The 26303-nt window shown below is 41.0% G+C and overlaps 1 protein-coding gene across 6 annotated transcripts in view; it reads right to left on the bottom strand.

Moving 5' to 3' along the window:
• Positions 1-26303, bottom strand: part of ZNF462 (zinc finger protein 462) — a 90180-nt gene that overhangs the window by 41468 nt on the left and 22409 nt on the right. For 5 of the 6 annotated variants that reach the window (XM_052700662.1, XM_052700658.1, XM_052700661.1 and 2 more), the window contains exons 2-4: positions 8733-8984; positions 2679-8161; positions 1585-1749 (exon numbers count right to left, since the gene is read on the bottom strand). In XM_052700662.1, coding sequence (XP_052556622.1) covers positions 1585-1749; positions 2679-8161; positions 8733-8952 — 5868 coding nt within the window. In that variant the 5' untranslated portion in view covers positions 8953-8984. The remainder of the gene's footprint in view (positions 1-1584; positions 1750-2678; positions 8162-8732; positions 8985-26303) is intronic. The other variant, XM_052700664.1, reaches the window with a different exon arrangement.

The raw sequence follows: 26303 nt of genomic DNA, 5'->3' as shown, positions 1-26303 counted from the left end.
CAGGGTCTTTGGCTCCCTCAAAACCCTCCAAAGTTGTGTTTGAAGAATCTTCAGCTTCCTGCTAAAAAACACATACCACCCCAAAGCCATCAATTCTCTCTCCCTTCTGCCCCTCAGGCTTTCCCATGTGCTCATTTTAATACCTAGCTTTCCCACTACGCTATTTCTCTAAATATATCCCTATTAATGGCTTCCTGAAATATGGGCCTACTCTTGGAGGGAAAATAAAAGTCTCCTGATAGTCAAATGAAGCAAAAAGACAAGAAACTGAATCAACTTTCAATAATCTCTACATGAATCTTCTAGACCTGATCAGTGAAAACTTGCTAAGATATATAGAGTAAGTTCACTTCAGCTCATTTTCACATAACTTTACAGTATAGCTACTCTACAAACTAAGTCTACTCTGCTTTACTACGTAGTTGCCCATTAGAGTCAAATTCACAAGAAAGTGCTCTAAGATTCTAGAAATCTTCTTAAAAAAATAAACCTAAGTATTTTCTTATTCACTTTCTTAACTCTTCTGTCCTTTCATTCCTCTGAACAAAGCACATACTTTTACAGCAACTTTAAAAAACCTGTAAGAGTATGTATTATGTTCTTTTAGCCTTGAATTTCAGATTTTGTTCCCAGCTGCATAGTATCTTTTCATTCAAAAGATGTCATTGATCCCACATCAAATTCATATGAGAAGCAGGGAAGAGAGGAAATTGTCTGAAAGGAGAGAAGCCTCCCAGTCTGTCAATACTGTCAGGTAAAGTAAAGGAAGGGCAGCTGTAGGGCAAAGAAAGCTCTCTCGTGGAAGCATAAGCTAGGCCTTGAAGGATTCTGCTTCCTTACAAATCATAGCTGGTGTCATGAAAAAAGCATCCTAAGTCATTGAGACTTGCAGCAGGAATCTTTACCAAACTGCAGCACAAGGAGAAGGAATACACAGCTATTTCCTACAGCCTTATTGTACTTGCTCTGTCTCTGCTGATATATAGAAATCAGGCTGTGATGCAAAGCATATCCTTGGAGATGTTCCAGAAGACAACTTTTTTTCACAGGGAGAAAGGAATGACATTCTTACAGCTAATAGCCTGAATGGTACCACTGGGTCAGCTGGCCAGCTGAACGTTTTGTTTGGAGCCAGCAAGGAAATTTCCTGTAGAAAGGCATACCATAAGTAACTTCATCCGTCTGAATGTGCACACTTACTCTTCTTTAAAAAAAAAAAAACAAAAAAAAAAACAGCTCCTTTACTGTTTAACTAAGTAGCAAAGTAGCCCACAATAGCTGAGAGAAAGCCTCCTGCTCATAAACCAAGTCTTTCGGTCATCAGCGACATCAACTCCTTTGCGGCTGAGAAGAAATGAGAATTAAATAGTCTTCGTGCCCCTAGATCAAGAGTGGAAAAAAGTTAAAACATCTTAAAATAAACAGCATGCACTGCAAGAATTAGATTAAAAAATCATTCTGAACTGGAATAACTGCAATGAATTGGAATAACAGTCAACTACTCGAGAGGCCTCCACAACTTTTCAATGAGTCCTTAATTTTAAACAATACAAAAAGTTGCTGTCACAGTTTTAAAATTCTCACCTTTACCGTAGCTGACACAGAAGAGACATTCCCATACTGGACATGTTTGCGGAGGTGATTACAAATGGCTCGAAGTGTTGGATGGACTTCCACACAAAATTTACACTTGTAACCAACCACTTTCCGCTCTTTAAGTTTTGAAACATCTTCCAGGTGTCCAAAAGCCTATGAGTACACAAGCACAGATCAATTCATACACTGAAGTGCTTTGCTATCTCATTTTTACGAATACAGACTAGATTTTACAGCTAGAGAGAAATTATGCTTAATGTACAAATCAAGTCTTGAGAAACAGCAAGGTCAATTTTTGCTGATGTCTATTAATGCCTCCATAATAACAGGGCTGGACATCTGCGCAACTGAAACTTTCAGTTTCAGCATAACAGTAGTACTCCAGAAGACAATGCAATTTGACCTGAAATTGTGCTCTTTCATGACACCTCTACTTCCCCAGCAGCTGCGAAGATATTTTCTGCAGCAACTGTATTCCTCAATAAAGCAGAAAGAATGGAGTGTGTGAGCAGGATAAAAGAGCACAATTTGTTTTTCTGATTATGGGACACTTGTCCAAAGCTTCAGTAATCAGACAGATTTCTGTCCTACTAGCATTTAGTCATTTATAAAAGAAAGTTACTATAATAAACATGATTGTGAAGTAAACTAAAGTGTTATCCAGTGATACACTTAAAATGGGAATGGGACATTTTATAAAAAATCTAATACATGGCTGCCTTGCAACAAAAGAACAAGGAACTGTGAGATCCAGATGGCCTTCCAGAAGGGTAGGAGGAAAGTAAGATAAGGAGAATATTGAAGGAAGCAGTTAGAAAGCTCAGGGCCTCCCACGGAACCTAGGGAGGGGTGGAAAACGAAGGAAAGGATGAGAAAATTAAAGCAGAATGTGTAATTGACTTATGGAGCTCAACTGGCAAGCTGAGTCATTCATTAGCCTGTGGTCATTTGGCTGTCAAACAGAACATGCAAGTGGGCATTAGTAACAGGCAGCCTCTTGGGGTGCAGAAGGGTAGTGTTTTTGTTTTTCTCTCTCAGCAGGGAAGGGAGAACAGGGAAAGAGACCAGACACAGATCCTTACCCTCTCTTGTTTGAAATCTGCAAAAGCACCATCTGCGTATTTTTGCTTGCTTAGAAGCTGCTTCCTCCTCTCCTGACGTTTGGCACGTTTCTGGAACTCCTCATTGTGACCATTCAAGTGTGCAGTCAGCTCTGCTGTGCTATGCAATTTCATATCGCAGTGCTTGCACTGGTAGACAGCATTCTGAGAGCGGGTGCCACTTCCCAGTATGGTAAAGTCTCTCTTCAAATCCTTGCTGTGGTGGTCAGTGTAATGCATGCACAGCAGCTCCGCTGTGCTGAAGGACAGCTTGAAACATTTTATGCACCTGAAGGGAAGCCACTCAATTTCCTGAGTCTCACTCTCCACTTCAGGCTTCTCAAACTCATTCCTCTCTTCAGCTGGAGTCAGCTTTTCATGCTCATCAGCATACACGGCAGTGAAGTAACCCCCAAGCTTGCTTGCATGCTGCTTCTTCGGGAAAACACCAGGGTGACGCTTCATGTAGTGGGACACAATGCCCTTTTTGCTGAAGGACTGGAAGGAACAAAGCGAGCATTTCTTCTTCTCTACAGCTCTCCTCAGTTCCTCACTTAACTGAGGAGTGTCATCTTTGGGAGGAGATGGAATGATCACTTTATTGGGTTTGTCGCTTACTGTCCTGGAGGCTGCTAAGCAATGAGTGTAGTAAGCATCAATGTCATGTCTTTTCTGGTAGTGTGCCGCAAGCCCTTTGCGAATAGGGTTGGTGTAGGAACACAAAGCACATTTGAAGAGGTTGTTCTTGCCCTCTGGCTGTGCCCGGACATTGTTATGTTTGATGCGGTAGTGCCTGGCTATCCCCTTCCGGGTAGAGCAAAAATATTTGCAGAGCTGACACCGGAAAACTGTGTGAGACACTAAATGAGAACTGGAGAAATGAGGCGCTGCAACAGAGATTTCTCCAACATCCTCAGCAGCAATTTCTGGAGAGGCCTTGATTTCAGTCACCATGTCTGGCTCCAGGGAAGCAGATACTTTTGGTGGTGACTGGGCAAAAACATCAAATTCAGGCTGATTGTGATATTTCTCATAGTGAATTTTGAGCTTCTCCAGTGTTCCATGAGTGTAAGGGCACAGTTTGCATCGATAAGCACCATAGCCTTGCTTAAAAATCCTACTCGTCTCTTCCACATCATTCTGAGTAATATCAGTTGACTGCTCCACATCATGCACAAAATCTTCAGCAGTGACCTTTATTGACGGGTGCCGCTTCTGGTAGTGTGTGAGAACGCCATGAATGCGTGTGTTGATGTATGGGCAGTGTCTACACTTGTACACGGCCCCTGGGTTAATGTCTATATCCTGAGCAAAGTCTGCAGCTTTCACTTTCATGCCAGGATGTTTTTTGCCATAATGTGTAAGAAGTCCATGCAAGTTGTTGTATTCAGACTGGCAAACTGTACACTGATAAGGAGTAGAGGAGATGGCGGGGTTTGCAGAAGCCAGCTGCACAGTTTTTTCCTGGGAAAGGCTGGGATCCTCTGCACACTCTGCTTCCTGGTCCATCTGTGAGGTTGTTATCTGGTCTTCAGAATCCATCCTGACCCCAGCTTCATCAGACTGCGTGCCAGATTTCTCAGCAGCATCTTTCTCCTTGATGATATCTAGCAGCACAGATTCATCCCCATTCATAGCCCAAGGGTGAAAAGCTTGGTAGTGATTAGTAATATCCCAAATGGAAGATGCTTCAAAAATGCAGTCTCTGCATTTATAGGTCTTTGCTTCTGCTGGCAACACTAGGGCAGGAGGGGAGGGATCGGGACCTGCCCAGAGTTTAGTGGCCATGTAAGTATAGTCAACATAATGCTCAGGATGTCTCCTTTGGTAATGCACAAGCAAACCACTTGGCTCTGTGTGTGAATAAATGCACCACTCACAGTGATAACCAGCCTCTATCAAGCCATCCAAAAATGCCCATCTCAGAATAGATGTAACCGTGGCCTTCAGATTTGGGTGATCTTTCTTAATATGCTTCCTCAATGCATAGAAGTAAGGTGATGTATAGCTGCACTGCCTGCACTTGAGGGCTCTCAGCTTGGACTTGTCCCGTTCAGTGCTAGAGGTATGAGCAGACACGCCGCCAGATGATTTCTTCTGGCTGCGATCACAAAGGCTTCTAATGGTGGCTGTATGCTGTCTAATCACATCTGCATTAGCTTTGAAGTCACGATGCTTCTTTTGATAATGAATAAGCACTCCTTTCACGGTTCGGTTTCCATAATCACAGTGTTGGCAGAAAAACATTTCATTCTCGGGAGGATTCACAGAGGTTTCAGAACCACCTCGGCTCAACTGTTGCATTGACACTGGTGGCCTCTGTATACCAGGTGGCAGCTCACCAGCCCTCATCATTGCTGCAGTGGGAGGTGCCTGTCTGATATATTTGGCAGTGACCTTTATCTCCGGGTGCCTTTTCTGGTAGTGGACAAGCACTCCCACAACTGAGCGGTTGCTGTATGAACAGTGTTTGCAATAGTAAAGTTCAGTAGCAAGGTCTGGGGGTGGTGGTGGGGGAGGTGGAGAAGCCAAGTTGGACAATTTTGGGGAGACGGGTGTTCCCATCTCAAAAGACATCTGGGCCAGAGCAGAGCCCCTATCAACAGAGACTACACGCATTGTCTTCTGAATTCTGAAATACGATGCTTTTTCTTCGGGGTGCTTCTTCTGGTAATGAACCAAAACTGAATGCATATTAGGGCTTGCAAATGAACACACATCGCAGTCATAAACAACCACACTATTGACTGAAGGTTCCTTTTGATTTTCACATTCAGGGCTAAAACTCTTGGCAGCACTTTTGTTAAAGCCAGCTGGCACACCAGCCCCGCGAGCCACAGGGGTAGAAGTTGCCATAGTTTTTGGAGCAGAATTCAAGATCTCTCTTAGTGTTTGAGACTCTGTATTTAGTCCTTCTTGCTGCTCAACAACATAACTTGAAAATATCATTGCATTGTTAATTTTCACTGTGGGATGCATTCTTTGGTAATGTGGCATCAGGCTTCTAACATTTGGGCTTGTGTAAGAGCAGAAGCGACAGCGATAGATCAAATCAGAATGATCAAAGTTCAGTACATTCATAGCTTCAGGGTGATGCTCTCCATAATGCTGCTGCAAGTCTTCAAAGTTTGTGTAGTCAATATAGCACTCAAGACATCGGTATACTGCACTATGATCATTGGGATCCAAAATATACCTAAAGCTGAATTTAATATAAGGATGCATTCGCTGGTAGTGGGTGCTAACACTCCGGGCAGATTTGTTGCTGAAATCACAGTGTTTACAATAGTAAAGCCTGCCAGAGTCATTGAACTCTGCATTCTCGTTGTTCTGATCAGTACCATACATGTTTGACTGGCCCCCCAGAACAGAGGCATTAGGACTCTGATGTTCCTTCATGCTGACGGAAGAATAATAATCCTCCTCATCTTCTGATAGAGTGAGCTCAATCTCTGCTCCATTAGCAGAATTGTAATCATGCTGCAAGCTTCTGAAGTTTGTCTCCTTCTGGGAATCATTAGCCTCTCTTCCCCACATTTGCTGTGGAGCATAAGAACTGGAAACTTCTATCATTGGTTCTGTTTGCTCTTCTTCTCTGTCTAACTCCACTTCTATCTCCACCTCATTGTCTTCCTCCTCTTCCTCATCATCCTCTACATTAATCACAGCATCTTCTTGCTGTTTATTTTGGCTGATTTTGCTCTGCAGATTACTCGCTATTTCATCAATTCTAGTTCTCTTTTTCACTGGCGAGAGATCTAAAGGGAAATCGTTTGACACCTTCCGAGGGGCCTTTGCAACAAAATTATTTTTAGATGAGAGCCCAAGGATTGAGGTCTGGCTCTTTTTCACTGTGCTGGCAGATGTGTGAGCATCTGCCTCACTCTCTTGCGGTGCGTTGGATGGTGGTCCATCGTATTTTGGCAAGTTGTCACAGAATGAGTGCTTGTGCTGCTGATGAACTCTCAGGCCTTTTAAAGTTGTGGTGGAATAGTTGCACATTGTACACTTGTATGGATGCTGTGAGTGGGGCTGGGGTGATTGCTGTTGTTGCTGTTGCTGCTGCTGCACTGGTTCCATCATCCCAGCAGACTTCCTACCATTTACATTTCCACTCTCGTATGACACTGTGCTGTCATTCAAAGAAGAGGCAATGCTTTCAGCCTGAGAATTCACAGTGTCCCAGTCTGATGTTGCACCTGTATGGCATTGCTTGTGGGCACCAAGTTTTAATGAACTCTTACAAGTAAAAGGGCATTCATCACACTTGTATACAGCCGTCTTCCCTGACAGGTGGATGTTCTCAATGTGACGGGAAATGCTTCTGCGGTGCATCGTCAGGAAAGGGCAAAAAGGGCACTGGAACCTGTTCATATACCTTCTAAAGGGAATTCCCTTTGTCTCCAATAGTTTGTTGCCATCGGATCCCATCAGCTGCTCTGCGGACATTCCTGTGGTCTGGTGATCCATGGAGTTCAAGCCATTCTCGCTGTCCATTTCATTTAGCTCTTCATCTGAGCTGGAGTCATTTAGCATACTGTTTGTTTCCAGGTCAGCAGAAGAATTTGTCATATCAGCAATTCCATAGCGGGATCTGTCAGACAAATTAACTATGCTCGAGTTGTGAGGTGACTTAGGCTTCATTTGAGGGTAAGACACAGAAGAAAACTTGGAAGATGTAGAAGAGTTGGGCCTGATAAGGGAATTGCCCATAGAGCTCCTGAAGTTTGAGACATTAGCATTAGACATCTCACGTCCCGTTGTGTTCATGGAAATATAATTAGAGTTTGGGGAGGCATTCTGGGCACTCTTATTCTGTACATCAGGTGCACTGGTTCCTTCTTGTTGCTGCCTCAGGCTTGACAGTATTTTCACCATGCTGCGGTGCTTCTTCATCATGTGGTCACACCAGCGCTCCCTTCGAGGTGTCTGGTAGCTGCACCATTCACAGCAAAAGTTGCCCCTAGACTTTGTCAGGGGCTTGACCATGGACTCCAAAATGCTCCGCTCCACCACCTCTGCAGGCAGCTCCTTGCAGGGTTCCTGCACTGGCACAGAAGCAGATGTCGATTCAGATATAGCAGTGGAAGCTGCAGGGGGAGTTGAACTCTCTTTCAGGTTGTTTTTGTGATACATTTTCTGGTGCTTAATAATCCTTGCACGCCTGGGTGACTTGTAGGTGCAGAACTGGCAACTGAAAACTTTGCCAAACCCTTCATGCATCATGATGTTGTAATTTAAGGAACTAGCGGAGGGTGGCCCCACTGAGCTCCCCCCAGCCTGTGCTCCATGAACCTTGCGTGTATGCTCTATAAGGAGGTTTTTGGAACGGAAGTAACGCACACAGAACTTGCACTGGAAAAATTTGTTGGTTGGTTTAGGATTTGGAGCCATATGCTGACCATAGAAAGTCTGGCTCTGGCTATAGTAACTTCCAGTTCCCATCTGACTTGTTGCATTTTGCCCTAAAATGAGAATCAAGGTGAATATATAAATAAATTATAAAAAAAAAACAGAGGCTTTTTCTCCACCCACCCTGTATGGTTAAGAATACAACTGCACCCTGTACAGGTAATAATCACACCAGGATTCTCTCATTGATTTATGGTGAGATCTATGTATCTGGCAATGTTCAGAAAAATGATGACTGTGCAGAAAATGTACACACATATGATACTGTGCGCAGGCTGGGATAGGCCATTTCCAAAATCACCTTCTATGGGGGAAAAAAAAAATCTAGTATACTAATAAAATTGAAAACTCTAAGGAGCTTCATGGTGATGAAGAGCAATGAAAAACTGATGAACAAAAGCATTTTGAAGCAACAGATGAAGATCAGCTAAGAAATAAAACTATCCTCCATATTTGTACTTGCAGAAAAAGCTGTGGTCAGAACCAACATGCCTGAAGCTAAATACCTGTTTTGTTGCCACAGCAGGAAGGATAATGTACTTTTTACAGTCAAATTAAAAGTATTAGCTAAATATACACTGAAGTAAGCCACATGTGAAATAGGAGGTTAGAATTGAGATTTACCTGCTATTTCATCTGCAATTGTAAATTCATCCTTTACAGAAGAAAATTCAACTTCAGTCTGGTTGCTAGCATTCATGGAACCAGACCTTGGCTGGCTAGGACTTTCCTCAGAGACATCAGTTGGCTGCAGAAAAGCAGTGTGAACATCCTGGATGTGAGCTTTTAGGTCTTCATAAGATGGAGCTCGAAAATCACAGCCATCACACTGCAGCACCTCCATGATTCAAGAATGATCTTTTACATGAGAAAATTCTACAGGAGAGAGAAGATGTGAAGAAGAAATGTTTTACAATAGTGCCATTTAAAGGAGTTCTAAGAATAGGTAAGGTCATGTTTGTAAAGACAGTAGTTTCCAGAGATTCCATAACTACTTCAGTGTAAAACTCAATCAGTACTTACTACGAGAAAAGGAATCAGTTAGGATTCACATGAAGTCCTACCTAAGTAGCTCACAAGTTGCTGACTAAACACTACAGTCAAGTTTCTGACAAATAACTGTTGATTCAATGGACTTTGTTCCCTTGGCTTTTCCATTACACTAGACAGAAGTCTGTTTTGTTCAAAGACCAGAACTTGTACACTACAGAAAAAGCAAATTACTTCTAAGCAATCACACATTCAAAATTACATTCAGAAAACAATGGCTTCTGCATCTATGTCCCACTCTAACACATCTTGGAAGATGAAAAAGCACCGTCTGCTTTACTTTCAAAAGATTAAAAGCCTCCAGAGAAAGAAAACTGCGTTTCTGCTCAACACTCTGATAGTACTGATGTTGGTGGAAAATCTAGACACAAATGCAAGGTGAGATACAGCTACTCTGTGAACTCAAGGTAGAATGGTTTGTTCTGCCTCAACTCCACCGAGGCTTTGTGAGAGATGACAGGGAATTTCATAAATGTATATAGATGTCTAATGAGTGAAAGTCAAGTGGACAAAGCCAGGCTCTTTTCAGTGGCGTTCAGCGATGGGGCAAGAGGCAATAGGTAGGAACTGGATCATGGGAGATCCCAATCTGAAAGTGAACAAAAACTTCTGCTGTGTAGGTGACAGAGCACTGAAACAAACTGCCAGAGGAACTGTGGAGTCTCCTTCCTTGTAGACACTCAAGATCCATCTGGACACTTTCCTGTGTAACTTACTGTTGTAGGGAACATGCTTTAGGAAAGGGTTTGACTTGATGATCTCCAGAGGTCCTTTCCAATCCCTACCATTCTGTGATCTCTGTTCTTTGGTAAAATGTATACTGCTTCATTTGAGCATATTCTGGAGACATCACCTTTGTGAGATATTTGGGAGAAGGTGAGGACTGTAGGAAGATAAGGGAAGGCAATAGGAATAGGGATATTGCTGAAATACAATGGAAACATGTAACAAAGACTTATCCCAGAAAGACTATGGCTTTCTTGATTTATCCATATGCCATGGGTACCTTGAAGTACCAAGTAACATAAGCCATGGCAACACGAAGTACAGAGGTTCAGTTTGTAAAACAGTTAATCCTGTGTCAAGAGTTGTATATCTAAGCACTGCCATAAGGGTGAGGAAACACAAAGCACAAGCAACACAAAAGCCTTAGACTCTCCTACTTCACACAATACTTAAGCACCAGAGCAATGGGTGTCTAAATACTCTATGTTAACAAAATAATTACTTCTTCAGTTTCCACATGCTCTGCTGGGCTGGGGATAATCCGGTCATTCCAGAGGTCCAAGGTACAAGAGTAGCCCAAAACTCTAAAAATTTCATGTCTATTTCATGTACAGAGTACAGAGCTACTTCTACAGTGAGAAGGCTCCAAAACATTAATGCACTGAAATAAGAGAGGATATTGCATCAGGATTTTATATGAAAGAATGTTTCTTCTGATAGCCTGCTAAAGTAAACTTCTAGTAAGTCAAATTCTGGAGAGTCTGAGCACACAGGCTCTCCACATATTTACCTACGGTTCTTTGCAGGCTGCACTGTGTTCCTCCCTCCCCACTACCCTCCCTCCCACCACCAATATAGAAAATGAACGCTGTACCAGCTTCTATTCGGATAACAAAGTTACAATAATCGAGATACTCGAGCCTTTATGTGCAAGCACCAGACCAAATTGTGTGGAAGAGGTTGCTATCTGCTCTGGATCAAATTACAGCAGTGAGTGAAGCCCCACCCCACGTCTCCTTTAGCACAGTCCATTAGACCTGAAAACAAATTTTTCCATGGAGCAGACGACTCCTGCATTTAGAGCACTTCACAGAAAAGCAGATCATCCAGTTTTCACTACCCATCCCCCCAAGCTTAGTCCTTTCATCTCAGCCAAACAAGCCACAGCTCTGCTGAATGTGTTTATCACACTTTCAAGAGATATGAGCCCCTGCGTCACTGAAGCTTTAAGACTCACTAAGCTGCCCTAGTCCTCTGAGCTTTGGAAGCAGCCATTTTAGCTCAGACAACTCCAGCACTGAGAGGCTCATAGCTTCTCGCCCGTGCACAACATGGCCTCACTTATCTCAGCTTCATCTCAAGCACACCACGTCTGTTTTTCTTCTTTTTTTCCCCTTTTTTCCTCCTCTTCCTTGAGTGATGCTTGAAAAATCAGCATCCCCAAGACACAGCTGCACTTCTCCTGCACGCCTTGCACCCCAAACCATGTCGCTGCCGTCCCCCTGCTCTGCCCAAGCAGCACCTTCTCTCCCTGAGCAGACCGCTAGCAAGTATCTCCCACGGTTGGTTCCCTGTCCCATGGATGACAAATGTGACAGTTCAATCAAAAAAAACACGGCATTACAGCATCAAGACTCTGGTCCAAGCTGTCCTACAGGCAAAGGCAAGGCAGAGCCGAGCCTCCCAGCAGGAGGAGGGCTCGGGGCGGGGGGTGGGGGGGTTGAGATGGCCGGGGGGCCTCCAGTCCCTAGGGAGCCCTCCAGCCCGGCGCAGAAGACACACCACCCCGCTCCCCTGTCAGATTCCAAAGTCTAATGACCTTTGTTAATCACCAGCCAGCCCGTCTGCATCAGCAAACCCTGCCAGCAGACACACCCTTCAACACAAAGGCTGTAGCTATGCCTTTTAAGAGAGGTTCTCTGAAAGCTCCATTGTGTGGAAGAGAAGAAAAACAACACACACACACAAATCTCTCTTCCCCCCCGTCTCCAGCCCCCGAAAAACTTCAGACCCTTTAGAAACACCATCACAAAGTGCTTTCAGCTCAGTGTCTCTTTTAGAAGCTTCAGGACAGCTTACAAAATGGAAAACCAGGAGAGCAAACCTGAAGTTCTGAAAATAGAATGCTGGGAGCTTCAAGAGATAAAAAAACATCACCATCCCACCTGCAGCAGCCACAATTCTTTCATACGCTGATGCTTGGAGAAGGCATCCTCGATGCTGGCTTTCGTCTGGACAATCTTAGAGCAATAACACTACCTTTCTGCTACAAATCAGAAGGAGCAGTTGAGAAATCACTAATTGCTGCTGATTAAAATCTAATGAGGACTTTCTAATGGGTTCTAGCTTGTAATGTCAGCAGGAGCTATCTCACAAAGGTAGCACCAAGTCATAGACAAGGTTAATCTTATGCTGTTACGAGGAACAAACATCAGGCAAAGCTCCATGGATTTCTATTTTATGTTTTTTGCTGGGTATCGTGCTGAAAGCAAGATGAACCAATGTGGCGAGGAATTCTGCCCTACCGTTCCCACATTTTTTCTTTAAAATTTGAGCATTTTACAAAGATGAGGAAAATCAGAAACTGGCAGTCTGAGCTCATATATCAAAAGAAACTGAAACACAATGTGTGCCTTTCTTCTTCACTGTCTGCATGGAACACGGAACAGAAAGATCCACCTACCCACCAGGGAAGAGCATTGTCAGTGCAGATGTTAATACACTGGGAAGATGTACAACCCAAGCAAAGGAGATAAAGCAAGATTTGCCTGTTTTTCAGTCATTACCAGCTAAAACAATACTTTCCATACATCAAGCAACACTACCTTCTATTTTTAGTTTGCTTAATAAAAAACACATTCCATAATCCCTTAAATTTTCACATAACACTTTAAAAAAAAAAAAAAAAAGAGGGGGAATGAAGGCATAGGTGAGAAGGGAGTTATCAAAACCATTAGCTCAAAAGCAGAAGAGGAAGCCTGGAAAGAAAACAGACAGACTAAACAACAACAAACAAACACAACCACCATGAAATGAATCCATAAATCCTACAATCCCTCTAACACATTCACAGACAATCTCTTGAGAACCACATTGCCCAAAGATAATGTGATTTCTAAAATACTCTTACTAACGTGATGCTAACCTCACCAGATTATTAAAATGCCATTGTCTGACTTAATTTGCATTTAGAACCTCTTGATAAAATGTATGGCTTTAATGTTTAATGTGGAGAAGAGGTATACTCATTTCCCTCAGGAGCAAAAAGCTCCCAAAACATTGAGTGCTAGAGATTCTGAAAGCCATGTAGTTTTAAAACCCAAAGTCGAGGTGTCAAGTTGTTTTCGACATCCTTCTCTAGGCTCCTAAACATGCGAGGAGAACATCAGAGAGACAGTTGCATTAGATTTCTAGGTTTTTGAAAATCCAAAACAAAAGATAATTGTGCTTGTTGAACAACAGTCATTACAGAATTTGGCAGCAGCCAAAGTAGTACAAATCATTATGTTTAAGTTTGGTTTTAAAGCTTCAAAATACAAAATTAATTGTGACGCCTAAGGCGCTGACCTCAAAATTGAGCTTCTGTGGTTGACTACCCACCCGTTGTATTTTGAGAAGGAGTCAGCAGTGCTTCTAGAAGTTAAGAATATGCACATGCACAACCACAACTGAAAAGGTCACTCAGACCACACACGCTGTGTGAATCCAGCTCAGTATTGGTAACGCTACATTTAAAATAATCACCAGAATTCCAAGCCTTCCTACAGGCAGATGATCAGACACCTCTTCATCCCTACCTCATACAGGCACATTGCACAGTTTTTAACGTACTGCTGAGGAGGAGCTGAAAAAAAAACGCTGAGATCCTGGCACTACTCACATGGCTACGGAAGCAGGAACATCGCCAAGCCTGCTTTCACCTGACAGGGCTCCCAGGGAGACACAGCATGTGTCAGGGCCCTGAAGGCACTCACTAGCTTTGCTGCCCAGCGATCTGTGCCTCTGCTAAGCTCTCCCATGTACTAGAGACCCATTCCAGCCCCACTGAGGCCTTTATCGTCCTGCCCAAGGCACAGGATTGACTGTTAGGTCCTCAGTCATGTCCAGGGGCTGTGGGTCTGGTCTACAGCTACCCACAGCCCTGTCCCCAAGGAGATGCCCCAGTGCCTGGGCCCTGTGCTGTGTCTTGGGAGAGTCCCATTTGCCCCTCATCTATCAGTGTCTGAACAAAGTGTACTCATCGAGATTGGAGTCACAGATCACACTGAACTCACTGGAAACTTCACTGCTGGTCTTATCTTTTTTTTTTATTTTACTTTTCTTTTTGTTGTTGGAAACTAAGCCACCAGAAAGAAACTACCAAAACACTACAGAAAAGTGACTCACAGGCAGCTTACCAGCAGCTCACCAGAGACAAAAGCTTTTGAGAAATCCCACGGGCAACGCCGCAGAACAGGCATTCCTCCTCCTGCAGAAGCATGGGTTTCAGGAGGCGCCTCTGACTACAGCAGTGATGGCCTCTGCCAGCAGTACCACCCGCGCTTCTCTCAGTGCCTGGTTCAACTCATGTATCGAGGGGCTGCTAGTCTGATGGTCTCACTAATTTGCTTTTGCCTCATTTATTTATTTAAGGTGAGACTCTTTTCATAACACAAGATAGCAATGGAGGAAATAGGCAAAACATAGGAACAGTGCAGACTTTGAGGAATTGGAAACCTGAAGGCTATTCCAACAGCAGGAAGACAGCTTCATCTTTAATTTATAAGAATAACTCTATGACTCTGCACCCGTCAAGTTTTGAAGATTCCTGGTCCTCTGATGGTTGACTTTGGAGTCACTTGTTCAAACTCATATACGCTGAACTTTAATACTGTTTCTTTTCCACCCTTTTTTTTACCGGGGCAGACGGGGAAGAGGAGGAAGGAATCTGACAGAACTTAACACTGATGAGACCCCATGGGTTGGTTGCAACTGTTCACTCATATATATGGTAAATTTTCTTATTTTCATGTAAGTATTTACAGTAAGATGTTATCATTGGGTATAGGTTTTGCTGTCAAAATTTCCATTCTTATGTCCAGTTTAGGGCCATTTATGGTTATTATCAACATTTATGCCTATGAAAGTAATATGTTAGCTGAGATATGTGGTTTTTAAGCTGCTGCCCCTTTCTTCCAGTAAATATTTTACCAGTGCATTCTCATTTCTGTTGACCTACAATGTCATTCATAGCATATTAGAACACAAGGTATTGACACTTCAGGAAATAAACTTCTTTTAGAGATACATTACAACTGAGTGATGAAAACAATTACATAAACTGATCTAAATATTATTTATTTACTTTCCCCAAAATATATACCCAGAATGCTGAAGCTCAAGTGAGCTCCAGGTTGGATTCCACACAAGAAGAAATCTTCCTGCTATACTTTCTTCATACATAATACTTGTCAGAAATCTTGCTGTCACAGAAAACCCTGATGATCAACTTCCTTCATCCCTCTGTATTTCAGTCATAATTTCATTTTGTTACATCTCCATACTTCAGTGCATGTATTCACATATCTGATACCATACTAGGGGTTGGGTCATTGCAAAGCTACAGCATAGCTTTCAAAACGATCTGCACTGAACAGAATATAAACACATTAGTCTTTCAGCTTGTAGAAGGCAGCTAAAAAGTGCTGGTAGCTGCCCAGAAACATAGATGGCTTTTTCAGTTCCAGGGAAAAATAAATAAATAAATAAATAAATTACAGAACCTCTGGTTATTTTTTCTTTGAGATATTAATAAATACATAAAACAACCAGAAACAGGTTTAAATGATAAATAACATCACTACCAGTTTTACTGATTCCTTGAGCCTATGGTTTTAGAAAAATAAAATCAAATACAGGAACACTATATCATTTTAAGCAATATCTAGAGGAAAAAGACTGTAGTCCCTAACCTCAAGAAGACATAGCAAGTGAAGATTATCCCACTGCAAAAAAGAAAACTTTCCTAGAAAGAAGGTCAAAGATGGAATACTTAAACTCGAGTGTTATTTAAAGTAAATTTGAACTATTATATAAGTAACTTAAATACAAAGATCCATGAGGTAGGGAGGAGCATTATTGTTGCAAGGTACCTAAATACTTGTGGCTTAATTTTCAGTTCTCACAAAGAATTTGTTTGTTTTGATTTTTGTTTGTTGGTTTTCAGTATCTTAGACTATAAATACCTATTTGTTCTTGAAAAAGTGAAATTTAAATTCCTGAAGGATACTTTCAAACTTAAAAAAAAAAAAAAAAAAGATTCAAATGTGATGGTACTACTTAATTGAAAGGCAAATGAAGATAGCATCTTACGATTGTGTATGTTCCCTTTGTGAAGGTTATCAGTCAGCATGAGCAATTGAGTTGTAGCAAGAACTTCAGGCCTGTGAGAAGGTTATCAAATATCAAGTGCTTTTGCAGTAAACAAAACTAGGATGTGTTTTTTCTTGTTTTCTAAATTATCTTTATGGCAAATAATTAATTTTTGTAGAAATCAAGGCTCTTTAGAGATCGAACAGCTAAACAGTCAAGAGTAGGACCTTTTTCTTATTAAGTATGCTGCTTCATTTAATGTGTGAAAGTAGTTGTGGAGGTGCAAATACACAGTTTTGTCAGCTTTTCCTTTAGACCACCAGACTCAATAAACAGAGCACTGCTTTGGCTGTGTGTTATAAGAAGATGCAGCAACTGTACTAGGGAAGGTGGGTAATTCTGATCAGATAGGATCCTTCTTTTCCACAGATAAACTTCGCTTCCTTTTTTACGTTTCCTTTTTTAGGAATAGAAGAAGAAAATGAAAGACTACATGCATACACAAAAAGGCATTAAGCCATTTTTTCCAGTTAAAACCTTTGAAGAGACTATATGTTTAAATTCTGAAGTTAACCTGATAAGATAAAGAAGGGAATATGAACAGCAGAGCAAAGTAGAAATTATATCTGCCACTTGGTTTCCTTACTGAGTGATCACAGGAAATAAGTAAAGATACTCACCTCAGTGACACAACCCAAACTCTCAACACTCTTCTATACAGATGTATGTTCAAGAGGAAACTGGACTGGTCCACTAGGAAAACAAGATGTCAAAATAAAGCAACTTTGCTTTTGTGCCATTTCTTATTGGTCCTCATACTGCATAATGCAACTGAAGGCACTGGATCTGGGGTTACTAATTTTCAGCTAAGAGTGTACAGTCAATTATCTCAAGAAATCCAGTTCCTGTGACTGAAGATAAGTGCATTCCCCAGAGTGCATGGACTTGGGAGAGGAAGATGTCAGTAGGTGGTGCTGAAGAACACAGCAGCGCACTGCCTGGGTACTCTAAAGACAATCCAATTCCTTCTAATGCATTGGAAATAACATCTTGCAGCCCTTCACACAAAGGGTGCATTACTATCCTCATCCTGGTGGGAGCAAGGGGAGGAGCAGACTACTCAGCTTGGCATAACTCCAGCAAAGTTCTCTTTCTTGCCAAGGAAAGTCAAACCTGTTAGAAATGGGATCCTGACAATAGTGAGTGATAAATTCAACCACATACCCTGCTACAAAGTGATTGAAGAGGGAAAAAGCATAGCTGTGGCTGAATACAGAAAGATCATTACCTGATGGCCATTTGCCCTTAACTGAACCCTCAGATTTCCAATCCTTTTGTGCCTTTAAAAGCAGTCTTACCATTCACCCAAAATACATACTCCACTGCATGGCCTGATGACTTACAGTGCTATGGCTGGTGAGTTATAAACGTGCTCTAGAGAGGACTGATCTTAGTTTGCAAGGAGCACAGTGTTTTTACGAAGGCTAAATACAGCTTAAAAGCTGGTGACAGAGCTAAACCATGTGAAAACATTAACTGCTAGATTATTTTAGGGGTCACAGAATTTTAATCCTAGAGCTCTGAAATTAGACCAGCCAATACAGTTGGTTTAAAACACAAGTGGGGAATTCTCAGCAAAGTCGCAGAAGTGGACACCAAGCCACAAGCACTCAGAAAGTACCACTAAAGTGAGTATATCTCTGTTGTGGGACTGCTACAGAAAACTGCTTTCAAGAAACTGAAATGAGGAGACATCATCGTAAAAGACAGATATGAAAAGCTGCTTTGCTTAGAGGGCAAACTGGTCCTCTGTGATAGCAGTGGTGACTGAGACCAAATTGGATTGATGGGAAGAGTAACCTTGCTGCCACTGGTTCATTTCCAAAATCCAGCACCCAAATTGGTAGAAATACAAGACTCTCTAAGAAAATTTCACAGAGCAGTTGGGAACCAAGGAAAAGCTGCATGGATCAGATCTAAGACAGGGAAAGGAAGCCAGTGCCTGCTTTCATCACTAAAATGGGTTCATCTTAGCAAGGACCTTGGGGATGATGCAGCTCATTCTCTTCAGCTGTCCCAAGATATTACAAGCTCTGTTGTTACTGCATCTTACCAGCCCTCCTTCAAAGGGTTAACCTTGTGCAGGCAGTGTGTGGACAGGATGAAAAAGGGCAGTCAGAAGAATGTTTTTTACAAAACCAAAGCACCAGATGTCTTGATGTTTACCAGCAAACAAAGCTGAGAATAACAGCACATCACCTCACGCGGACCCAAACCTATCTCAAGAATTACTCTGTAATTATAAAGTAGTGTCCATGGCTGAAATTCTACTGGAGGACAAGAAAACACTATTTAGCAGAGCTGAAATATTGCTTTGCATTCCCACTGTACTCCTCAGAAATGTGCTCATTTGAGGAGCTCCAACAGCATTGTAGCTACTTTAGCACTGCCTGAGTCTCCAGCTATCCATTTCCTCCTCCTAAGTTTCCTGCTATATCTGACATTTGCTGGGCAGCCATCAGAAACCTCTGTCAGCCAGTTCATTTCCTTAGGTAATACAAATCCATCAGTGACCCATTCATAATGCCAGACAGAATTCATAGTTTTATTTGCCCACTGACTCACTCGCAGTATGGCAGCCAGCATCTTTGCCACAGGTAGAATATACACTTCTCCAGTATTTGATAGATCTAAGACTACTGGTTACTAGTCTGCCACCCTTGTCCCTGCCATCCTTCTTAGGAAATCTTTTCTACCTGTGCAAGTGAAGATCCTCTGCTTAGGATGGTAGCAGCAAGATGCTGGTCCCATCACTGAATTTGCTGAAAAGTGATACCACTGAAAAAAAGGAGTAAGATGCAGTTAATGTTTATATACTGTCCAGAATGCTTTACCCTCTCAACCATATACATATTCCACTGGATTACATGTTGAGATGCAGTATATACACACTGGAATGCAATATCCTAATTCCAAATGAGAACTTTGCTTTTACTGCCTCTTCAACTTCCACCTCCACCCACTTGGTCCTTCCAGGAAACAAGTTTTTGCAGGTCATGTAATACATACAGCCAGAATATGAAGTACAAAGTATTTTAAATAAGTTATCTGTGGATATCGGTGTCTGGAAGGAACAAAGTAGGAATATCTACAATTTATTTCAAGGGGAAAAAGCATTATTCTGAGCAATCCCAGAATTCTGGTTCACAATATCTATGAATTAACCAAGGTTAATGGAACCTGCCCAGCCTGATGGTATTTGGATCAAACAGGTATGAAAAAATACTGAAGAAAAAAAGTTGTTATTCCTTGTCTGCAAAAGATGCATACTTTGTTACACAGGTAATAATTAAGAACAATCTCTCACAGAAAGAAGAGAGATAGCCCTATTTTTCATCTTTCCAATAATAAGCAGTCCTTTGTACTAGCTATTCTGAACATGTTCAAATCAAGAAGAAAACTATTATTAAAGCTAAGTTGCATTGAAAGCATAAGATGTTGAAACTTCTAATGAAATTTTTCTATTCTAGTCTGTTCTCTTTTTCTTTAAATAGGTTGTTTCATGCTCAACTACTAAAATCTGTTTAATTTTTCTTTATCCTAAGAAAAACCCAAACAGGAAATGGACCACAAAGAATTAATTAAGACTCTGTAATATGGCCCACAGCAAAGGGGAGCTGAGATTATAACCAACTGCATCCTTCAAAAGCTACAATCCTTGCAAGTATGTAGACATTACAGAACTTCTGTGGCTTTTTTCTCTTCTGTAAGTCCAGTACACATATTGTTTCTTTCTACTGTTGTAAACATTACCTTGAGGAATTTAAAGCTGGCAAAATCTCAAGCATTTTAAATAGTATGGTAACAAAATCTTGTTTTAGAGCAACAAAAAAATATTAGCTTCCATTGTCATAATAGTACCTTCTTTGTGGAAAAAGTGGGACCACTCTGCGAGTTCAGATAAGGCTAGTTTATGCACATAAAAAGTATCCCTTTGAAATGAAATTAGACCATGAACACCCTGTTCTTATATTTTCCAGTCACTCACTCTTTCCATTGAATGCAATGAATTAAAGCAATAGCTTCTCATAATTTACAAATAGATCATTAATGATTTTATCTACTTCAGGCCTCCACCAATTTGAAACTTGCCATCATGCTTTATTCAAACGTTCTGTCAGAGGATAGTATGTTTTCATCACTGAAAAGAGAGACATAGAACAATCAAATTCAGAGAAAGCTTGAGATCGTTTAGATTCCATAACCTTTGAAAATCTGTGTAACTTGTAATCTGAATTCAAATTATTAATTTTTTGTAAGGAAGAATGTAGAAAACTTTGTAAAGGTCATTAGAGAACAATGTCTAAGGCGAGATAAGGGATGGAAGGGATTTTCAGTTTCCCTGTTTTAAGAGAAAAAGAGAATGCTGGTTCAATTTTAAGGAAGAAGGACTTTTTGGACAGCTCTCATGAATGCATAATTGAAGAGGAAAACACACCCTGATCAAAAAAAAAAAAAAAAAAAAAAAAGCTCTCACAAGATATTTAGATAAATTCAAGAAAATGCAAAGACCTCAACAGTGGAGAACCCAAGATTTCACCAGGATTTAGGTTTTGCACATAAGTACTAAGAAGCAACAAAGAGAACTCTGGAGAGAAGTGCTAGTCTATCAGCCAAGAAATGGCCTTCTCAGGTCTTCTAAACTCTATCCTCATAAAATCTTTCTTACTTCGATGCAAATTTTCAGATACACTACTGAAATTACATGGGATGATGGTTGTACAGGACGGGTACTCTGCTTTTGGCTACAGTTAGAAGGCCATTCACCCATTGCTCTAGAAAAACAGTCTGCACAGCACTTCTCTCATTGATGTATTATGGCAAACCATGCCTTTGAGAACACACTTTTGGACTTAAGAGTTAATCAAAACTGCATTCATTCCGTCAAAATAACTCCATGTATATATGAACAGTGTCATTTATTCTGCATGCAAAATGGAAAAGATAGTCAAAATACATTTTAAGTTAACAAAAATGGCAAAAGTATTATAAAGAAATACCTAAAAGAACCCAGAAGATCCAGGCCATAAGATGATATATAAGTATCCAACAGAATTTTCAAACTAATGAAATATAAACAGAGCTATATGATCCAATGCACGCAAATGATGTGACATTAAAATATAATGAATACTTTGAGGAACTTAATTTATGTTAGCCGACATCCTTTAATACTACGGGAAAGAAAAGAAAGTGATGTATTTTGAAGTCCATTCCAGGCTTCTTTTTTTTTTTTTTTTTAAAACTTATTTAAATAAAAGCCACTTGTACGTGTTTATTTGTTTCTTGCAGCAAGCATTCATTCAAGCGTGGGCTCTTGTTTGCAAGAATGTATGCAGAGTGAAAGTTTTGCATTCATTTAGGACTTCATTGACAAAAGAATCCATGCCAGAAGTATAGTCATCCCTGCAGAACTTTCATTTTTTCTTCATCTGTTTTTGAAACACCAAAGTGACAGAAGACAATATAATATTATTAAAATATATGTTAAATATAAGACTTTCCCTCAAAGATACTAAAGGCTGACGTAGTTCTTTGGTTTTCAAGCAGTTGCAAATTAGTAGACACTTGCTGAAGATTCACAGTTTGAAAGTAATATGTAAGGGACAAAAAGGTGGAATGAAATTATCAAGTAGCAGTGGTACCCATACTGTGATCCACACACAGTTGCTGTGTATTTATTTGAGTTGTTCAATTTCAGGCCACACTGTGGTAGGTTCTGCCTCTGTGAAGAGCAGGATGAGTAAGTCTTCAAAATAAAGAGCCTTCCATTTTAACCTTAGGGTGGTGAAACACAGGAAGGTGAAGTGGCCTGGCTCCAAATTGCACAGTTGATCTGAAAGAAAGTGGGTTGCCAGATTCCAGCTCCTTCCTGCTACACCATGCTGCCTTTCTGTGCCACTGGCTTTGGAATACCAGTGCTAACTTTCCACAATAACTAGAAAGTTCGCCAGAACATTGGAAATGAAAAATTTTGGTAGCAGAGGTAAATCAAATACCACACACAAGGATATATCTGGCTCCCTTTATTAATCATTTTGTATTTACTTTTTATCACTGAGTTGCCATTTCTAGCTCTCTGTACAGAGTCCAAGTCTTTTGCTGAAGTATTTAGGCCTACTCAGCAAAATGCCATGTGAGATGAGGAACAGAATGCCACAGAAGGCAGAGATTAGGGATGGTGGTCATGGTCTAGCCCTTATATTACTTGAGATTTGAAATTACTTATTTCAAGAAAGGAGACAGAAAAAAGGGAGCAGTTCAACAAGTGAACTTCACAGAGGGTAGGAAAGGAGACTGGTTCCTAAGGTCTGACAGCTGAAAAAAGTCAAATTCTTGTAGCATCTGTGAGGCATTTCTCTTGACATGAATTTACCCAAACCACCAAATCCTTCTGCTCTCTTCCCAGACTCTTCTAAATATAGGACAACATATTCATAATTCTTCTGTTCTAGCAAATGCAGCAGAGAAAGTACAACAACAACAACAACAAAAACCAACCTAGTAAAAGTCAACAGAGGGAATATTCTTTATAGCACCTTGATAAAAATACTCTAAGAGGAACACTCTAGGTCTTCCTCTATGTCTTCTGTGAGCAGGAGATATTCATGACCAAAGAAGAGGAAGTATGATTTAATCAGACACATGCTAGTTGGAGCCACAAAACTCGTGCACACTTCCACCACTCCACTCTGGCTAATAAAATTTATGAGAACAACCCAAGCAATTAGTTTTCACATACTGACAGTTACACCTACCCTTCACTGTTAGGATATCACTACACCCCCCTTTCCCCCCCCCAAAAAAAAACCCCACAATATGTTATGATTTTTTTTTTTTTTAAGTTCAGGTCATAAGACAATCAAGTTATCAAGTTATTCAAATCTTTAGTCTACAGCATCTCCTTCACTGTATACTCCATTAATACATTCTTCCTGGAAAACTTCAATAAAATAATTATCTTTTATTAACTTTGTAGGTCTGGATATCTAAGCTATAACGTATTTCCAAAAATGGCAATTAGCCTATATATGGCACATCTACAAACTACCAACAACTCCTGTTTCCGTTCAGCAAGTGCCTAAATTCTGCACAAGGGGCTTAAAGATGCAGAACATTCCCTGTAGTAATCCAAGATACTGCTGGTATTCCTACTGAAGGAAGCATGCTGAGTATACCTCCTCCTACTTCTGTAGAGCACAAACAGCCTGAGCTCTGCAAAAAGCCAACTGTGTCATGGGCAGCTGTGACATACTTAGCCCAGGCAGAGATAGATAGTGCTAACACCTCTTCTTTGTTGTTTTTTTTTTCTCCTATAGTTGTCAACCAAGACATACAAACATGCTTACTGCAGCTGGAAAAAAGCCTAACTAAAAATCCAGTGTAATTCTTGGCTAGGGGGCATCTCAGAAACAGGGATTTTTCTAGAAGCTTCACCTGCCCTATCCACGCAGTCAAAAAAGTAGGTACCCAAGCTTTGGGCAGCATACAGGCATGTGAACTTTGTACACTTCTTCTGTAATGTTGGTTCATAGAAATATAGAATGGTTTGGGTTGGAAGGGACCTTTAAGATCACCTAGTTCCAACCCCTCTGCCATAGGTAGAGAAACTTCACACTAAACCAAGCCCCATCCAGTCTGGCCTTGAATGCTTCCAGGGAGGCAGCATTCACAACTTCTCTGGGCAACCTGTTCCAATGTCTCACCAGTGTCTTCCTAATATCTAGTCCAAATCTACCCTCTTCTAGTTTAAGGCCATTTCCCCTTGTCCTGTCACTACATCCTTAAAAAGTTCCTCCCCAGCTTTCCTGTACCCTCCAAGTACTGGAAGGCCACTATAAGGTCCCCCTGAAGCCTTCTGTTCCTGATCCTGAACTGTCCCAGATCTCTCAGCCTGTTCTCATAGTAGAGATGTTCCATCCCTCTGATCATCAGCAGTGATGTAGCAGGGGTTCTGCACTTCTCATCAAGCACTGGAAGAGCCCCAGCTTCCCAACTCTATCAATTCAGTTCACTTTCATCAGGAAAAGTCCAGAAGTAGAGATGACATCAGCATTTCAACAAAGCAGACAAAAAAAAGCTAAATCTTTTTTTGCCTAGCTTCATACAAGATCAAGAATTACCCCTGCCAGCTTTCTTTTCTTTCTGAGTAGTGTCATCTTTTCCTAAAGATCATTCCATTTAACATAATGTGTCCAGCTTCCTATCTGCAATCTGGACATTAGATCTTGAATTTCTGCTTTTCACACATAATTTTTTCTGACCTACTTACTGCCTTCTCTTTAGGCCACTTCAGGTCTTTCCAAAAGGCAAACAAGGTATCTACCACTGCTATTTCCACAGCCTAGTAGTGGTGACATACAACTTCAGGGTACTCCTGAATTTAGAAGAGTTGGTCTTTGATTTCTTCTGAATAAAACTGTGTGCAGATCCTTCAGCACACAGGATGAAACAAAAGACACTGCTTTCTTGTTTTAAGAAAGGAATGTGTTTTCAAAAGAAGACTGGTTTGCTCTGAACCATTACTCTGTGAGGCAAAGAAAATGAGACAGACGAATGAGAGTGGGGAGGGGGCTGCAGCAAACACCACCAGGAGTGACCAAGACTCATCTGGTTTTACTGTCTCAAACCTGTTTGTGATAAGGGGCCTCTCATGCACTCCACAGTTTGGTATCTGAGACTGCAGAAGTCTGACATTTCTTCCTCTTTCTTTTTAAGGAACAGGACTCATTTTTTGGTTCTCGTTGTCCGTTGTTCTGAACTCAGTAACTTATACAACTATGGTCAGTCAAGATATTGCGTATGTGTGTGTGTGTGCATGCTATGTCTGGATCCTGAGAAAGGCAGCCTGGTATTTTATTTTTATACTTTGGCTCCTGTTCCGCAGCGCCACATATAATGGCTCCACTCCTGAAGGTTGGATACTCCTCTGATATCAGTTTTCAAAGAAAAACAAAGCCATGCAAGCCAATACCACCAATAGCAAAGGAGCAGAGTTCTTCCCAAAGATTTTCTTTCCCTCTGACCAAAAAAAAAAAAAAAAAGAGAGAGAGATCATGGAAAGATTAAGGCATTATTCCAATTTCCAATTCTCATATTCTTACAACCTACAGAAAATTATGCCAGTCCCAGTACCTACTGGGCTTTCAGAAATTTCACCAATTTTTTATTTCTAGAAATTTGCTGGAGTTCTGCCAGTGTTCCCCAGCTGAGAACCAGATCTTTATGTGGATCAGAACTTACTGCTACCTTTCATTATGAAGAAGAGGTCAAAATAGGAATATGTTTCTCCTTACCTGAAAGCAGAGCATGCAGTGGATCTTCAAGATCTCAGAAGCTGAAGGAGGCAGAACTAGACTTGCTAATTACAGGATTGGTGCTACAGTTCACCCTTCCTGAAGAGCTTGCCCTTCAGATATGTTCCAAAGCTGACAGTCTAACTTGTATCATATACCTCTAGCCACCTGCAGTACAAGATCATTTTGGCAGTGAAGCTTCACTGTCTAAAAAAAAAAAAAAAAAAAAGTGGTTTCCTTTTTAGCTGAGCACACAGGGTCTATATCTGTAGACTTCATTAGTAGAAAAAAGGAAATGTTCAGTATGAAGACGAGAAGACTCCTTTCCAGGCTAGAAATAAAGATTTGACAAAGAATATGGGAGAGAAATAGAGTGGGAGCAGTTAGAAGAAAGGAAGTCACCTTCTATATGAATTTCTCTTGCATTTCATGATGGAAGATAGCTGTTACTGGCAAGTCAAAACAATCACCCATCCCAGAACAAAGTAATGCAGAAAGAACTGTTCAGACCTCTTCCCCTTTCTTCATTCCTGAGCTCCTTTGTTCTGCCACTGTCTTCTAACTCCTCAAATTAGATTGCTGCAATACAATGAATCTTGAAAGCAGTCTTCCAAAATTGAAAGTACAAATTAAGGACTGAAAATATTTTGTCTATTAGAGAATCAAAACTCCTTCATCCCCTTAAAGTATATCATTTATAAATGTTAGAAGG

The sequence above is a fragment of the Tympanuchus pallidicinctus genome, unplaced genomic scaffold, assembly GCF_026119805.1.
Source record: "Tympanuchus pallidicinctus isolate F22 unplaced genomic scaffold, pur_lepc_1.0 scaffold4, whole genome shotgun sequence".
Taxonomy (NCBI): domain Eukaryota; kingdom Metazoa; phylum Chordata; class Aves; order Galliformes; family Phasianidae; genus Tympanuchus; species Tympanuchus pallidicinctus.
This window is presented reverse-complemented; position numbering and strand designations above follow the sequence as displayed.